Consider the following 18,933-nt stretch of genomic DNA (forward strand, 5'->3'; position numbering starts at 1 on the left):
AGAGGGGATTCATTTTGTGCTGTTTGTGATTTTGCTTTATTACATTAATTAACAGATTTGGAAGGAGACAAACACAAGTAGTAAAGCGGATTCAAAATGCCTGAATGTTCAACCCAAAGCAGGAAGACAGAGTTTAAAAGCCATGACAGAGATCAACGGGTGTGTCAGTGTAGGAGTGACCCTATTAACGGGCTCCTTTTAACTGGATGCATCCCTCACACATCGCTTTAGATTGTCAATAAATACTTACTGATGAGTATATTTTCATTTTTTTAATAATAAAGCAAAACTAGGATGCATTACCGAGGGCTCCGTCTGTGTTTAAACAACAACCACTGACACGGTCAGCTGAAGGTCTCCGGTTTATAAGGTCACTCTTCAAACTGTAACACCGGGAGCAGACGGAGATTAATTTCTGCTGTCAGGCTCAGAAAAGATGAATGTTAAGGAGTTATCAAATCAAGTTAATCACTGTTTTATGTAATGTTATTATGGAAGGCGCATGTAATAAAATCTACCAATCAGAAACGTTCAGCATTGCAGGCCTTGTCCACCAAAGTTCCTTGACCTTTGGCAAATTACCCCCCCTCCCCCGGGGCTGGGACATTTCAATGGGTAAGTCAACTACCCTGGAACTAAATCGAGACTCTGGTTTCTGCTGTCGAAACGCACCTGAAGTTTGAAATCAGTGCAAGCCACAAAGGGATTTAAAATTGAGCCGAATATGAATAAAGGAAATAGAAGAGGAATAAAATAGAATCAAAGAGGATTAACGTTTGAAGGGGTTTTGGTCAGATGACATTTAAATGCAAACTCTGAAAGCCCCTTCAGCAAGCACAAATGGTTAAGATTAATTAAAGTGAGATCTGGTTGTTTACTTTGCCGTTATTTACCCAGTAACATGAACTGAGAGCACCTTGTTTCTCACAGCCATGGCTTACGGGAGAGCAGCGGCTGCACAAACTTACATCTGGGAAAAGTCCATTCTAAATATTGTGCTGGCCACTCCGCTCCTGCAGTGTGGTGCCTTGCTGGAGGGAACTTCATAGATAAGTTATTCATGGCGGGCCGGCAGCACAAGGAGAGCTGTTTGCTCTATCGACTTAAAACTCCCTGGTGGAGGCTGGTGACTGATTAAATTAGAGCTACAGAAATTAGAGTCTTAAAGTATTAAATTCCTGTTTCAAGTCACAACTCATATTGCACATAACATATTGTGATGAGCTGCAGCAATGACGACAGGAAGAGGGGGAAGTGAGCCAGGGAAGGTTTTCCATTTTAGACTGAAGCCCCCAGGACAATCCCAGTGCTAACACACACACATACATGCACACAAACACACGTACACACACACACCTACCTCTCCTATTTCAGTACACCCTGTTTGAGCAGCCTGTTATAATGAATCCATGAAACTGCAAGGCCTTGCCATTTCAGACCTGTTCAATCTCTCCCAGAGTGAGACCTCCTAATACTTTAAATAAGCCCTTTAAAACAGCCAATGTTCTTTTCGGAGTGGCCCCATTTCGCCATCCAGCTGCCTGCAATTCACCTGCCTCGATAGCACGAGGAAAATTGAAACAGTACTGAGGAATTGCGATGCGACAACAATTCAGCACCATAAAAGTGTATAATGCTTACAAATAGAAAAAGCAGGATGTGCTCCGCTCCTTCAAAGCAATACAGTAATATGATTCCGTCTTTTTATCAGATATAAAACATTTACCTGCTCATATATGGAGACAGCTGTACATTTAACATAGACCTTACATTTTCTACTGCTCATAATAATACCTAAACAAAAAGCTACAGCAATGAAGAACACGTGAAAGCCACAGAATACCTTGTTTAAAATGAAGTCTCACTAATATTTCTCTGTGTTTTGAGATCTATCTGGAGCTGCACTTAAATGAAGTACAAAACTTGCATATCAGATCATTGTGATTGATACATTTATGTGTAAGCAAATGATGAATCACCCAGCTACCCTGAGGACTACATGCACACATCTGTTGGCCTTTAAAAGTTGGATATTTTTGCCACTTCCTAAAACAGAATATAAAGCTGTTAAGTTATCAAGTTAATAAAAAATACAGTTGCAAAGCATTTCAATTGGTTGAGTGATGTTAAACCTGTGAACATTTCCTCAGAGAGACTACAGAGGAGCTCCTCAGTGAGTGCAAACCTGTCAGCAACACCAGAGGATAGTTATTCTGAGCCCCCCTGAACTCATCTCTGACCCTTGCTCTGTAAACTATCCGGGGGGAAAAGGATTCTGAAGAAGGACTGTGGTGTGGAGAGCACCAGAGCTGCTCCCTGACCTGTGTGTAAAAAGATGTGTGCAGGTACTCTGCTCTACCTGGCCTGCCTGACAGACTGCAGCAGAGGATCTGCACTGCTGCACCAAATCATGGATCCAGACTTAGGGGGGGGGGGGGCACCTCTGGGTATAGAGCCATCATTTCCTCATGACTCAGGTTGGGGTTGTATGGCTGTGTGTGGCGGCATGCAATCCACTCCACTTTATTGGATTGATTTGGTGAACTTTGGAGCATTGCAGAAGTCTTCTCAGTAGGATGTTGGGGGTTAGAGGGCCTGCTGTCAGTAAAAGTTCACATCTGAAGCTTGTGACTGTCAACTAACACAGGTGCTAAGCCAAATTGCTATACAGAATTATATTGAGTTACATTTTGCGGCGCTAAATGTCATTTCAGCATGACAAATGACTGTTCAATAGGCACAGAATTGAAAAGCCTAGAAACTTGTGCATATTTTTCAGAAAGCTCTTCTGACAAAAGTCTCTGGAACGGATCCACTGCTAAAACAGTAACTCATGCAAATAGCAGTCGCCGTAATTGGATTTGAATGCCTCCCTGCTGCCAAATGTTATATGTGCACACATAAACCCATATTTTCCGGCCCACAAACCCTGTGAAAGCGAGTGAGCCACTAACGTGGTGTGGGGAATGGGAGCTTGGCTGCTCAGCAGCTCTGTAAACCCTGTTTGTTCCGCTCTGGAGGCCTTGTGTGGTTTCAGTCTCTGACGGCCCTGCTCCCACTTCGCCATGGGGACAGCTGGGTAGCGATGGTCGGCAGGCACCCTGAGAGGCAGAAGCCCCGGTGACGCCTGGCTGCGTGAGCACAGCTGGCACCGCAACATCTGGTAAGATTCATCAGCACTCGCCCCGGGCCTCGCTGGCTTTGTTTGTGTTGTTCAATCAGTCAGTACGTGTGCCGTTCTCATGCTTTCGCTCACTAATGCCGTCACACCTGCCTCGCGTTTCCTCTGAGGCTCTTTTTCTGATTATTTTCATTTTGCTAATTTTCTGTCTTCTATCTTTAACGCTCTTCTCTGTCCTTTTTTAAGATCCCTAGCCCCGGCTTAACCTTCTAACTGCTTTGTTTCTCTCTGAGTCAGGTGATCATTTTATCTCTGCTCTGTTCATTCACTGGCTGCCCTTGTCCTCCGCTAACCCAGGGCCAAACACATTAGCTCTATTGGCCACTCTGAGGAGCAGTGAAGGGGAAAAGCAAAGGAGAAACTGAAGAGCTGAGCGGGGGAAGAGGGAGGATGCAGAAGGAGGAGTTGTTCTCTAGAAATGTAATAAAAAGCAGACACCGGGTCTTTTACCGTGAGTGTAATTCAGTGAACATGTATGTGCAGTCGGTCCGTGGGAGTAAAAACCAAGTCTTTTTTTCAAAGCTGCAGACAGCCGCTGTTTAAACTGGATCCAGCAAACTCTGGTTCACCTCCCTTATGCAATGTAGAAAAACAGACACATGGCTCCCAAAAACAAGGGAATGATTGTGTTTCAGAAAGAAAAAAAAATCTCAGAGGGAGGCTTTGACTAAACCAGAGCTGCACCTGTCCTTCTGGATTCAACTGCTTACCTTTGGATCTGAACACAGGCCAAAAGGAATCAAGGCTTCATCCTGGCCTTGCAAGCAGACACAAGACAGTGTCAGAATTGTTGCTTTGAAATGTCTGAATCGAAATGTGGGTGTGAGGATCAGAGAGTTGTTCTCCAACTTTTAGTCAGTGTTCTACACATCAGAGTCTAGTGAAGCAGAATCATGCATGTTCTTTATATTCACACAGTGAATTGGTCATCCCTGTACAAATTAGTCATGCCTATTTGTTATTCTTTTGTGTTTATAGTTGATGTTATTGTTGTTATTGTTGTTATTATTATTATTATTATTATTATTATTATATTTTTATGCCTTATTCTTATGCCTTTGTACAAAGAGAGCACAGTTTACCAAAGACAAATTCCTTGTGTGTTCAAGCATACCTGGCCAATAAAGCTGATTCTGATTCTTATGACAACATAAAAATTAACATGATTTATTTTAACTGGACGAGGAAATCAACATCAAGTCAAACACTGAATCCGTAAATTACCTATAAATGAATGAGGCGACTTTGTTGTAGGTGAATCATCTTACCATGTTAGATTAAGTTAAACACAGAAAAGGTTTGTTTATGTTTCTAATTATACCTCTAATGAGTGATTTTCTCCGTAATAAAAAACAAAGTACCCTGTAATTGTTTTGACGATTTTTCAATGAGGAAGAGGAATTAAGTGTTTCATCTGCCGCAGACACTGAAGTAGCAGCATGGTCCTGAATCCACCTCACTCTGCAGTATTTATGAGCGATATTTCTCCACTTTTAGTACAGCCAGAACTGTGTAAACAATGCTCCACTCCCTGACAAAAAGGATAATACTGTGGGTGTAACCTTCATCTCAGAGTACAATAAAAAAAGCACTTGACCGGTGGCTGCTGGTACTTAGCTTAAGTGGGGAAACACTACATTTACATTTCAATGCAAAACGGCCAAAGTTAGCCGGTAGCCAAAATAGTGGGTGTTATTTCACTCAGTTGAAGTTGAATTATTTCATTAAAGCTGCAGTAAAGAGATGTTTGGGAACCAGTAATGTTTTTAAAGACTTTTAAAACTCACTAAGAATGAAGAGCGATCATTTTCAGTAAAGTTCAGCGTTTTTGTTTCAGCTGAGGCAACAGCACTCAACAGTCTTTTGCTGTTATTTCACCCAAGTTTGTGAAAGTTTTCAGGGCATCAATGATGCAGCTCAGGTTAGTGATGCAACTGACTTCAGTGTTGTCAAAACAAGAGCAGACATGTACAGAGGATAAAGACAGAGACAGACACACATGTATTTCTGACCAGTGACCCCCTCCCTGAAATCCCATCATGTGGCTGGAAACCTTAATGACACAGCTGAACACCAACACTCCAGCAGTGTGTGTTCTGACAGCATCAATACTAGCGACAGGGATGTCTACGTGGGTATAAAGTGACTGCTATAATTCACACGTTCAGAGGCCTGACTCATCGTTTAGAGTCGTGTACACACTCAGTGACACACATGCTGCTCTTGTTTACTGAAAGGTGGCTGAAGTGTGATGTGGGGCTTTAGGGAGGAAAAGGAAGGAGGTGTTGCTGGTTTTGCAATGTGGCCAACTGTCGCACCTTGTCAAATATTTAAAAATAAGACATGCTTTTTTTTCACTTGCCTGAAAACATACGCTTCACATTTTATGTCTCCTCAAACTCTTAAGTGTTATGTTGAAGTTACAAAAAGGTAAACCGGCCGTGCTAAATGTTAACATGGCCGACAGCCATGGAGCTAAAGTGAACAAACAACTAAGTTGAAAAGGTAAACACAAGGACAACCTCAAAATGAAAGGTGCGATGCATAGCTTGTTTATCTGTCTGTTCTTTATAAAGCCAGATGTGTGTGTGGTTCAAAAGCAAACCAACCTGTTGTGAACTGGCCCTTCATCTTCTGGAAAACAGGGTCCTGCGCTGTGGCCTGGGCCCGACGGGCTAGCGACTCGGAGGCAGCGCTTGAGAACATGGTGGAAACATTGGAGACATTCTCCAAGCCCACGCCGAAGGTGCTCACCAGCTTCTTGACAAAGTTCAGAGTGTGCGGTGTTATCTTGGCGTCAGAGACTGCACCGCTCTTCTCAAAGGCCACTGAGTAGCATTTAGCCAGGCCCTGCTGGAGCTGCCTCAGTACCTGCAACGAAAGAGGAAGTAGTAAGAAGCAGTTCTGCTGACGCTTTAGATATTAGATTAGATGACAGTTTCTTCTACAACAAAGGTAGAGCAATGCAATTTCATACAAAAACCAAACACTAGAGCTTGAGGAAGGTGATGATGGCCTTCCATGTGTTTGCACCTGCTTACCTCGTGGAACAACACATCAGGCCCTGCAGCTGCTACAGAGTTCCCTGAACCATCACAGATAATCACACAGTTGCACACACACATCAACAAACTTCCAGCCCTAAATCCCTCGCCCCATCCTACACGCTGGCTGCACCCATCCATCACCTGTCCCGCTCTGCTGCCTCTGTCTCCCAGTGTTCTCTCCACCCACAGACTAGATACCGCGGGTGGACGCCGCCTAGCATGGCGAAAACAATTTGTAGCAGCACAGAGTTTAGTTTGGACGATTATGGCAGACTTACGTCAGGTGCTGACTAGGGGGGAAATGTGGCTGGCTAAAGAGGTGATTAAAGTCTAGATAGGTTTTTAAAAAAGCAGCAGGCAAGGATTCATACAATGAAGAGGGAGATCTGATATCTGAAACGCACACAAGTTCAACCAAAGATTCATGGCACAACACCAGCTCAGTCGGGGAATTACAACATATTGTCATTCCCCGTGATGACCAAGTGGTAAACTCAGATCCTCAAATGTCCATGCGAGGCTGATGATTCAGAGGCCAAGAAAACTCAAACTGTATGAAAAGTGGATGTAGATGGAGGTTGCTGCTTGAGAAAATTCCATAGAAGTTAGTATTAAATAACTGCTACAAAATGAAGTGCCTTCTATCGTCCTCTGACCACTCAAAAGTGCTTTTTAATTACATGTCACATTCACACCACATTCACATATACTGGTCGCAGAGGCTGCTATGTGAAGCGCCCATCAGTATTGACTAATCACAGTCACACAGCACTTGCACAGCCACCAGGAGCGGTTAGGGGTTAAATGACTAGTGAATAAAGGGGTAGGGTTAGATAAGTTTTAACTTCTTCCTACTCCTTTTCGCACATGTAAATTCAAATGTTTCAGTGCTTGCTGATGGAATTAATTGATTTTTATCTTCTTTTTATTTGTATTTTTTCTACGTTTGAAATAAAGACATGAAATAAAGATTAAAATTTTTAAAAATGACATAAATTATGGCTTATTTTTCACCATCAGGTGATTGTGTTGTTGCTGTTTGACAGCAGGCACAGCCTTGCTCCTCCATACATCACAGATCTTCTGTAATTTTGTGTTCCAGCTCGATTACTGAGGTCCTCCAATGCTTCCCTTTTAAATGTTCCTCATGTGTCCCACACAAGTAGTGAACAGAGAGCTCTGTTTTATTTATTTTTTATTTATTTCTCCTGTTTATTTCTAGTATTTATCTGAACTTTTTAATTGTCATTGTTTTAAATGTTGTTTTTTTACCTTTACATTTTTATTGATAATGCTATATTGATTTTACCTTTTTTTTTGTATTTTTTATGTTTACCATTTCCTTTCCGTTTTTAGTCTTTTATTATTTTACCAATTTCTGTTATTTTCCATCTGTTCTTTTGTGAAGCATGCTTTTGTGTATGAATGGTGCTATTTAAATAAAGTTGCATTGAGTCAAGTTAAGGGTTGGTTGGAAGCTCCAGTACAATATGGCACATGTCTCCTCAGTGCTTCATCACACCACTTCAGAACTGGTGACATCATGGAGACTACATCCATATTATGTATACAGTGTATGGTCAGGACACCTCAGACTAAACAGATGTGTTGGCCCACCAGAGAGACAGGATCTGCGCAACTGTGGTCATCTGGTTGACCAGGTGGTTTGACACATGTATACAAAAGAGGTACACCAACTTGCTTTCACACATCCGTACCAATGTTTTTTTTACGAACATCTGATTAACTAAAAACACCTGCCTCCTTTGTGATTTCATTGTCAAGACATAAACAAAGCACCATCTCTGTTCTTCTCACCTCTTCATGCCAGTTCTCCCTGAACCACACCATCTGGTCCACAATGCCCTCCAGAGAGGAGAGCAGGGTCGGGTGGAGTTCCCGCTGCATGTGCATGATCCGGCTGCAGCGCCACATTGGGGCGGTGGCCCGGATGGGTCCGGGGTCAGAGGCGCCTGAGTGAGGCTGCGCCCCAACGGAGGTGGGCTGCTGCTGTCCAGAAGCGTCTGTGTGTGGGGGGGGGGCAGGAGAAGAAAGATGAAGAAGAGGGAGTGATAAGTGGAGGGCACTTAGAGCCAGAAGAACTTAGAGCAAAGAACAAGCACATTGGATGGTGTCTGAAGATAGACACCAGTAAAGAAGTCAAACATGGTAACACTATGAGAAGTTGTTTATTGCAGAGCATCTGTTCTGTGCTTTAAACACATTTTCTTCACCTAAACATTTCTTTAGATATATCAAATCAGCATGGGAGAAGCAAGACAAACTTTTTTCAAAGTTCAAAGTATAGTAAAGAGGCAACACACTACAGCCATGTTTACTCACCACTTTTGTAACGCTCCCTCTGCTCGATCTTGAGTGTCAGGTAAAGGGTGCGGATAGGAAAGTAGACAGCCTGGGGGTACACTCGTCCCACCTAGCAGATAAAAGAGGGTCACAGATTACATTTCAAAGACTCCCCCTAAGGACAGCAAACTAGGGAGAGAGGGGTGAGGTAGGCAGAGGTGATGGAGAGAAAGTGGAATAGAGAAAGTGTTTGTGCATGTGCGCCAGAGAGAGAGAGAGAGACAGAAAGAGAGAGAGAGATATCATACTGATACAGCTCGAGACCTCTGCTGTAACACAGGGAGCGTTTGAAGCTTCGAGTCAGGGGAGTTAAGGAAAGTTGAAAACACGTCATGGCTGAATTACAAAACTGAATGTGACTGATGATGAAATTGCCCTCAAGACTTTCAAGAAAAAGTCCCCTACAACATTGGAAAGCTTAATGGTTGAAGTCAGGACATAAAAGAATGCAAGTTTGAGACACATAACATATTCACCTGCGACGTGATGAGGAAGCGTTTGTTTAATAAATAACACAGCAGGAATGTAATGTATCTGTAAATGGTCACAGTTCATTGAGAAGTGGGTTTACCTTGAAACCTAGCCTGTAGCTTAGCATAATGCTAGCTCACGTTGTGAAATCAAAACTAAGTTTCCCTAAAAAAATGTACTGCAAAGGAAATGCAGCAACAATTGTTGCCTGTCTTCCAAGGTCAAACTCATTGGTTGTAAATTAGTTTTGTTATCCACCATTAATGTCTGCCACTCACACGTCTTCTTCCCATACACACCAATATCTAACAATATCTAACCTACACAAAAAGACAAAGACTGCAGTTCCTAGAGTGGCCACTTGGGGCTGTCTTCAAGATGAATCAATCCCCATTAAACTTCATGCTTAAATGCCAAACTTACCAGCTAAATTAGACAGTCTAGTACAAAACTGATTTTTGTCTCGTTGGCTCTGAACCAAGCAGCAACCTCCGGTCTAAAAATATGAGTCCAATGCAGAAGTGCTAAAAACTGCAGTTCATTGAGGCTGGCTCCGGAAGTGCCGGAAACCACATACACACCCATTCAAAAAAGACGATCTTTACAGCAGAAATAAACATGTTTACAGCCTGGTACAACAGATGAGCGTAGTCTGAATAGCTCATTTCTCGATCGGCTCACACTGTACGGGGGCTGAATTTTTTCACGCAATAATTTCAAAGATATTGAGATTACGATTCCTCCAATGAGAGGCACAGCTGACTTGATGGACAGGGGGGAACACTGTAGCTGTTGGCTAGGAGACTGCCTGCCTCTTTACGCCACAATAGCTTGACAGCAGCAATCTGGCTGCCAACGACTATTGGCCTCATAACAGCTCTTAAGAAACAGATGGGTGACGTCACGGATTCTACGTCCATTTTTTATACAGTCTATGGTCTATGGTTTGAAGTTTAAACCACTCTACTGTTTTATTTCTATAAAAGCCCAAAGTTCTGGGTCTTTTGATAAGAAGTTTGGTTGCTTTAAGTGACAGCAGGTGGGAGCTGCTGACTGTCAGACTAAGTTAGCTGAAAGGATGCTGTACTAACAGCCATTGAACTTCCCACCCTGGTGTTTAAAGTGATATTTTTCATCATTAACATCACGTAGTATAAGAAGTTTTCAATATGTGAATTCTAGCATTTCTTTGCTAGCATTAATTAGTAGCTACTCCCAAACCTGATTGATTAGCATGCTCTTTATTATATTCTGTAATTTTGTTTCAGCCACTGATGTATGGGAGTTCAGATTTTCCATTGGCTTTTCCCTACTGAGCAGATGGATAGCTACAATGATGACAAATGCTGCTGCCCTCTGTCTCAAGTATGGACTGCATAACTGTAAAACATTCGCCATCCCGTGGCTCCACTCCAGCTCAACCCTTTTGTCCAAATGTAGACTTTCCTGTCTTCATAATCGTAATAAAACACCTAAAATGCCAAACTCAAGGCTTCAAACGGCCTTCCACGAACCAACAAGTGATGACAAGGTACCTTTGTTGACTTCTCGCACACAGTCTATAAAACTGCAGCAAAAGCTCTATAAATACTCTAAAACTTCCATCCCCACACTTGTCACCAAATGGTATTCTGATACATAAGACAAGCACCCACTGTGACACATCACAGAAATTGAAAGGAATCCCCTTTTGCATGAGAGAGGTAATCTCAACTCGACACAGATAGATTTGTGAGTGTGACATTTGGCTATCACTGTGACTGCACAAAGTGAGCGCCTAGAAGTGTAACACAAGCTGTGACAAAGCATCCTTAATACCTACAGGGGCAAGAACAGAGGTCTGTCATTCTTCAAAACTATAGGCAGAGCTGAAACGAGCCCTGACCAGAGCCTTTGGTTTTTGAACATTTCTCTGGGTGCTTTTCTAGAAGGGAAGTTCTTTTTTTCACAATCAGTGTGTTAAATTTAAAAGGCTGAAGTAAATTTGTTTAATGCAGTCTTTTAATCTCCTTGTCAAATAAGTGGGTAAAGCAACATGGCAGAGTAACTCTCTAAAGACATGTGAAATGTTATTAAAGCTGCTAGCAACAATGACTTTCAGTACCTGGTTGTAAAACAAAACAGACTTTTCCTTGAATTTCATGGAGGAGGAGGAACTCCTGCCTGGCTTCAAGCCTGCTGGATGTTGGTGGAAGACCAAACCACAGGGTTCTCTCAGGTCTTGGAGCAAGATTTCATAGGTAGCAATTACACAGCTACTTGATCCCTTTTAGACCCCCATATGCCTGCAGGAAGAAAGGGATACCTACTCACCTCAACAACCACACTGAGCTCAATATTTGGCTGAAAGTGGGTCGAGGGTGGATGGTGTGGGGGGATATAAAGGAAAGAAAGAGAAGAATCCGTTTCTCATACTGTAGCCTACAGCTAAATGGATTTTGGCCCTCTTTGCCTCCCCTGACTCTACCCCTATTCCTCAGAAATCCACCCCAGGTCTTCAGAGGGATGCTTAAACTGCACAAATCAAGATTACGCAAAAACCAGCTCAGGTTCAAAGCTGCCAAAGAAGTAAATAGATTGTCCAGACAATAAGCAGAACATACTGTAGTTCTCCTTAGACTGGACTGCTAAAGAGCAGTTTCAGATCCCAGCAGGCTCAGATTGTCCACGAAACTTAGCTTTGCCCAATCAGATGTCCCCCCCCACAGCTCTACATGGTCATTCAGTCAGCTGTGGTTTTGCTATAAAGGAAGCACCAAAGCTGGGAAGTCCAATTAGATGAACTAACTGAGAAAAAAAGGCAAAGCCTGGAAATGATATAGAGGAGATGACTGAAAACTATTATTAAGTTGAACTACATCTAGGAAAACACTTTCCACTTCCTCTATGGTGAGGTAATCTAGTCATGGAGAAACCTTCAGCCAACACCAAAAGCCTCTAACTGCTTTTTTTGTGGCTAAAATGAAGCCTTCAATGCTTCCTGTACTAAAAGCCACAGTGTCAGTAAAAGGCTCAACATAAGTTACTGTTGAGTTCTCCTCCAGAAAATTTACAGGAAACAACAACCCAAAATCCAATATTTGATGCAGACACCTGGAGGAACATCTTCAGACTAATTAGGTTAATTTGCAACAGGTAAGTAGCATGACTGGGTATAAAAAACGGCATTCTAGAGAAGATGAGTCTCTCAGAAGTAAGGATGGGAACGGGTTCACCACTCTGAGAGACTGTGTGAGAAAATGGTTGAACAATTTCAGAATAATGTTCCTCGGCACATAATTGCAGAGTATTTGGGAATTTCATCAGTTTTGGTACCCAACTTCATTAAAACATTCAGAGTAACTGCAGACATGTCTGTACAAAAGAGACAAGGCTGGAAACAAGTACTTGATCGTCATGATTGTCAGGCCCTCAGGTGGCACTGCATAGAAAACTGACATGGCTCTGTAATGGAAGTCATTGCATGGGTTCAAAATCACCTTTAAAAACAAATGTATGTAAAGACAGTTTCTGCATCCACAAATGTGGGTTAAAACCATAGACTGTATAAAATATGGACGTAGGATCCATGATGTCACCTATCTGTTTCTGAAGAGCTGTTTTGAGGCCAATCGTCAGCGACAGCCATATTGCTTCTGTGGAGCCAGTGAGACGTAAAGAGGTAGAGTTTGAGCCTCCTAGCCAACAACTACAGTGTTCCCGCAGTCAGCTGTGCCTCTCACTGGAAGACTCGTAACCTCAATATCTTTGAAATTGCTGTGTTAAAAATAAATTCACCCCCCTACAGTGTGAGCCGATCGAGAAATGAGCTATCCAGACTACACTCGTCTTTTGTACCAGGCTTTAAACATGTTTATTTCTGCTGTAAAGATCGGCTTTTTGAATGGGTGTGTATGTGGTTTCCGGTACTTCCGGAGCCAGCCTCAAGCGGATCCTTGATGAACTGCAGTTTTTAGCACTTCTGCATTGGACTCATATTTTTAGACCGGAGGTTGCTGCTTGGTTAAAACTTCACAATGCAACAAGAGGAAACCATCATATAAACATTATCAAGAAACGCTGGCAAATTCTCTTGGCTCAAGCATATTTAACACGGACTGAGGCGAGGTGGAAAATTGTCCTTTGGTCAGACGACTTAAATTTATTTTTGGAAATCATGGATGCAGCGTCCCCTGCTCTAAAGAAAAGAGGGAACCCCTTAGCTTCTTAACAGCACCAACAACCATGAGGGTATGAGGATACATAAGTGTCCATGGTGAAGGTAGCTCAACTTTGCACAGTGTCAAGACTTATTTGTATATGAGGTTATACATTTCTGTTAGGTGAATATGTGTGTGCGGAACATAGACTGTATAAAATATGGAAGTAGTATCCATGACGTCATCCATCTGTTCCTGAACACTGTTTGGAAGCCAATTGTCTGCGGCAGCCATATTGGAAATGCAGAACTCAACCAGGCATAGTGTGAAGTAAAGAGAGTTTGAGCCTCCTAGCCAACAGCTATGTGTTCCTGACTGAGAGTCAAGTCAGTCATGTCTCAATTTGGCGAAAACTCGTAATCTTAATATCTTCTGAACCGTCGAGTTAGAAAAAAGTCACCCCCCGTACAGTGTGTGCCGATAGAGAAATTAGCTACTTAGACCCAAGCCGTTTTTTGAACCAGGCTGTAAACATGTTTATTAATGCTGCAAAGATCGCCTTTTTTTGAATTGGGGTCTATGTGGTTTCCGGTGTTTCTGCAGTCAGCCTCATGCGGATTCTCGATGAATTGCAGTTTAGAACACTTTCGCATGGGCTTCATAGTTTGAGACCAGAGGTTGTTGCTTGGTGTGGAATAGTGTACACACAACTGCAGATTTATTCAGTAGAATGAGGGGACATTAACACATCTGGTGAAAAGTAAAGTTTTCTGAGAATACTTACACACTACCTTCAACTAATTGCTTAAATTCTTGAGCTCATAAATTGCAAATACAGTGATTGTGCTATTTTAATGATTCTCCTTTCAAAAAACAGAGTAGACAGAAGCTTTTAAAGTGAAAGATCCACCACTGAGATGTAAAGTTTGAAGACTGGAGTTAAGAGTAATGGTAAGGGGGGAGTTCTAAGTGGCTTCTACCAGCAGCATTAAAGATGAAAGAGGAAGGAAGGCAGAGAAGAAGAGGAGGAACCACAGATCAGGCCGCTAATGGGAAGATAAGAAATGTCATATTTTGGCGAGGCTGAAGTGGGCCGAGGGAAAGAGGGTGAATGGTAGACAAGGAGGCAGCCAGCGAGGGAGAGAGAGAGAGAGGAAAAAAGGGAGGGTTGAGTGTGTGTGCGGAGAGGTGTTGAGATTCTCTGTTAACTTTCTGATTCATCTTCTCTTCTGCCCCCAGGCGCTCGTCTCCTCACCTTCATCAATATTTCAACATACGTTTTTTAAACATCCCGCCGCCGCAGAGAAACTCTAAATAATTCAGGTTAGCGGCAGAGACAAAGCCTTCCATGCATTGAAATGTGGTTTTCTCTTCACATAAAAAAGGGGATGAAGGAGAAGGTGTCAACCTTTTAGTCTTCAGTCATTACAAGCCGACAAAGCAGACCAAAGCGAGGGGCTAAATCTCTGTGGTCGTCCTCTGACTTCCATTCATAAACATTCAGAAGGCAGGCATTGTTTAAGCGACTCGACGGTTCCCCTAGAAGTTTAAATCTTTAAACCTTGTAAAAACGGTGTCCTCTACAGACAGAAGACATTAAAATATTATGGCAATACATAAAAAAACAAGATAAAAGCATAAAAATAAATTATGCTTTCAGTGCTATATTCATTTATTTAACGGCTTACTTGTATTAAACCAGTTTGCCAATGAGCTTAACAACCAACCGTCAGTGTGATGAGTCCTTTTATCTGCTTCCTAAAAAGTAAAGGATTCCCAGAGTATGTCTCACTTCATCACACACTTTGTCCATCTCTCCATTCATCTATCTTTTACACAACCCACTTGTATTTTAAAACCCAGTCTCTTCCCTCTCTCCCTTTTTATCCTCCTCCATACTCTCGCTCGTCTCCTACGACACCCCTGCTCTGCTGAGAGGATGGCTGTTTGTCATAGCAGACTACTCTTTGAAGATCACCCACTTCAAATTGTGCGGAAATAATACTCCATTAAGCAAAGCAAATTAGTCCTCGGTTTAATTACTAGCTCTGTTCCCGCAGTGCGGATGCGCACGATATTAACTTTATAATAATTTCTTGAACAAATAATTTAAAAACCAATCCACCCGAGGACTGCTGGAAGCCAATAAATCGCTGTAAAAGGGACGGTGGAGAAATCTGAATGCTTAATTTGGTAAACAGAATGCAGGAGAGAGGCCACTTTGGCGTGGATGTGGTTAATTTATCTTGATTAGAAAGACGTGCATGAGCACTAATGCTAACGCAGCAGCCAGATGTGCTGCCCCGAGTGGATGAAGGAAGCCAAGGGAACAAGATAGGAATGATTGATGTAGGGAGCAGGGATCCAAACATGAAACTGAAGTAAACAAAATGAAAAAAGCAACAAGAAGGATGAGTCAAAGTGGTGAGATTACTTGAAAAAGGTGTTTGACAGATGTTTTCTTTGATAAAAAAGTTAATTTCAGAGACCAAAAGGATTTTGGCTTAAGCTCAATGGGGATCTAGATCTGTTTTGGGGATTGGATTCTTGGAAAAAGGCCTCACCTGGCTGATTAGGTTGAGCAGAGGTTTGCCTTCCGAACCAACCAGGCAGGTCAGGAGCTGCGGTATCCATGCCAACCACTGGATGGGTGGGACTCCAATGCAGTACTTGTCCACAGCGTCTGCCAGGGTGTTTTTGTCATCAAAGCTGAGAAGCCACAACACCTGAAGAAGGAGAAACAAAAAACGTGAGAAAGTGGAGTCAGAGAGGTGAAGACAGGAAGAAGAGCAAGAAAAAACACATCAACAAATTAAATGTAACACTCTGCCAACAACTGTAAGACACCACATAGCAAGAGGTAAGGTCTCGAACATTAATCAGACCAGTCCTGCTGTGAATGCCAAGCAGCCTCTTGGCAATCCTTCCAATGATCAAAGCCGAGCCAATGTGGAGATGATCCCTGCTCCCCTGGTGTGCCTGTGTGTGCATCTACATTATGATGAAGACATTAACCCCACTCAGCCCCTTCAGGCTCCCCTTAGTGAGCCAACCGGGGTACACAGATTGTGTGTAATTACTGATAATGACTGGTCACCTCACTTCCCCACATCAGGACTAAGCTGTGCCAACCCAGCTTGGCAGCACGGTGTCAGAGGGGGGCATGAGGAAAAAAAAAACATCTAATTGGAATGTGAAGCTAGAAGCGGCTATTATTAGACCGTAGAATGATAGTGATGCCTGATGTTTGACAGTGGATGTGATAAATCATATTCAGTGTTTCTACAGTCTGACACATGAAGGCAGATACTCTTATGCGGTCAGAATGACTCTCTTTAATGTGACTCATCTGTGGCTCTTTGACACAGAGACCCTGAAGGCAGCTGAGTCATGTTTTCAAAATCTCCCAGCCCAGTCTGATTCATTAATAAATAATAATAAAAAAAAGAAAAATCCTGTGAGTAATGTGTTTAATGGAGCAACAAGAAACCTACACTTAACCCACATATTGACGATACCTGTGTGGGTCATCTTATTGGAATTTTTTTATATTCCACTTGAGATCCAAATCTGAGACAGATTAACTAGTAGATGATCTCTGGCTCTCTAGGTGGCAGCAGTAGCTCAGTCCATCGGGACGTGGCATGGGAACTGGAGGGTCGCAGGTTCAAGTTCCGGTATTGACCAAGTTTTGAAATTGGGCTGGTAGCTGGATAGGCACTAGTTTATTTCCTAGGCAGCGAACCCCACACTGCTCAGGGGGCGCTGGTCCAATGGCAGCTTCCTCACTCTGACATCTTCCCATTAATGCACATCCATCGGCTCCTGTTTGTGCATGAGTGTGTATATTAGACTTTGTGTATGTAGCATGATCTAACACCAGAGGGAAAAACGGAATTACCCCCACAGGACTAATAAAATATCTTCTTCAACCCCGACTGCACATGTTATGAGTAGCGTCTGACATGCTCTGCACAAGCTCATGGAGAGAAAGACATGCACTTGTTTTGCAACAGTTTTGGGGAGTTTTCCTCATCACTAAGTTGTGTGATGAAGAAAACCTAAAATAAACAGGGTAATGTATTTCCCTGTGCTTATTTTCTTAGTTTTTTTACCCATGTTGTCATCTCTGGTTTAGAGAACTGCGCCAATGGCAGCTGATTATCTGATTATGTGAGCATTATAGAGGTCTGTCTGTGCTAACCTCTAAATGGTCTGGAGGAGCTGTATTGAATGTGTGAAACACGTTAGGATGCTTGTTAGCAAGGAGGCCATCTCTTTTACCTCCCACACAGGCCCTACTCCGAGGATAAGTACGACAGCATTGGTGTGACTGTTAAAAAGAGGTCGGTCCGTGTAGAGGGTCGTGAGATTGGAGTATCAGGGGAGGCCATTAGTCTGTTAACCCTGGCGTGCAAGAGGATGGCCTTCACACCGCCATCGATCTGCCGTGGGAACCCATTCGCACTGTCTACCGCTAGACTGTAATCGATCAAATTACCGCTCTCTGCTTGTAACTGTGGCAGCGTGTCAGAGGAGAAGGAAAAAAAATAACACCTTTCTTCTCATCAGGACAAATAATTTATGGTCTGGATAGGGTCAGGAAACGAGGGAATTAAATTGGACTCTGCCTTGAAAAGAGACAGGATTAAGACTCTACAGAAACAGGGGTTAGATGGAGGAGTGGTTGCTTGTTCATGAAACCCTTAACAAGAGATAAACAACAAAAGTGCTCATATGGTGGAGGAAAAGCTCTCTCCTATCACCTTTGCGAGGTATTTGCGCGACTTGCTCTCGTTTTGGTGGCGGCAGGCGTGGAGGTAGCAGGTGATGGCGGAGACCCCTAAGTGCAGCTGTCGGTCTTTAACAAAGATGTTCTCCAGGTAGTCGCCCCACATGGCCCAGGCCTTCACCAGGACGTCGTGCATCTGTACGGCGGCGGAAAAGGCCTTGTTGGCCTCCTCTGACCTGGAACAAGACAGGGTGGAGGAAAGGTCAGAGAGCGTTAGAGAGCGGGGGTGACTAGGAGTTGTCAGGGGTGAGAGAGCAAACGGAGGGTAGCTGGAGGGGAAGGGAGAGGGAGTAGAGATGAGTGAAAGGGGAAGTCAGTAGAAAAAAGGAGAGACTAAATAAAAAAGGACACCAAGGAGAGGGGCTGGATTAAAAGAGATGGATGCAACATTTGTGTGGAGAGAGAAAGAAAAGAAGAGAGATGGAGTGTGCGAGAAACAGATTATGATGATCACATTCTGAATTATGTACTACACATCAATAAGCACCATATTTCATTTGCTGTAATCTTCAAGGCCTTTCCTCTCAGCACTACAGAGTAAGCGTTTAGCCCAGAATGAATTAATGTCACCAAAGGTTCAGACATTTTGCTGTGTTGGAATATGAGTTAAACCCAGCCCTATCATACTGCGCAGATCGATCCATTAAATACAGGATGACATACGAGCTTAGCATCTTCCTATTTCATCAGAAGTGACAGGGCTGCAGCAAGGTAAAAACCTCCGGGTAATGGCTATATTTATCTGTACACAAATACTTTGACCGTGAAGAGCATTGCAACAGCTTAGAGAAATCTGCAGCCTGATAAAACTCAAGCACCCTTGGGATTTTTTTTTTTTATCCTGGCAGTGCAATCTAGCAGCCACACTGTGAGTATTCGATTTAGAAAGCTGTTAAATAGCAGGCAAAGAAATAGACAGGTGAAATCTGGCAGCGACCC

At 42.9% G+C, this 18,933-nt stretch overlaps 1 protein-coding gene across 2 annotated transcripts in view; it reads right to left on the reverse strand.

Annotated features, from left to right (window-relative positions):
- trrap (transformation/transcription domain-associated protein) overlaps positions 1-18,933 on the reverse strand; it is a 114,762-nt gene that overhangs the window by 12,135 nt on the left and 83,694 nt on the right. For both annotated transcript variants that reach the window (XM_034707109.1, XM_034707107.1), the window contains exons 62-66: positions 17,969-18,170; positions 15,767-15,928; positions 8,572-8,662; positions 8,047-8,252; positions 5,791-6,052 (exon numbers count right to left, since the gene is read on the reverse strand). In XM_034707109.1, the coding sequence (XP_034563000.1) occupies positions 5,791-6,052; positions 8,047-8,252; positions 8,572-8,662; positions 15,767-15,928; positions 17,969-18,170 (923 nt within the window). The remainder of the gene's footprint in view (positions 1-5,790; positions 6,053-8,046; positions 8,253-8,571; positions 8,663-15,766; positions 15,929-17,968; positions 18,171-18,933) is intronic.

Source organism: Notolabrus celidotus, chromosome 18 (genome assembly GCF_009762535.1).
Source record: "Notolabrus celidotus isolate fNotCel1 chromosome 18, fNotCel1.pri, whole genome shotgun sequence".
In the NCBI taxonomy this organism is placed as follows: domain Eukaryota; kingdom Metazoa; phylum Chordata; class Actinopteri; order Labriformes; family Labridae; genus Notolabrus; species Notolabrus celidotus.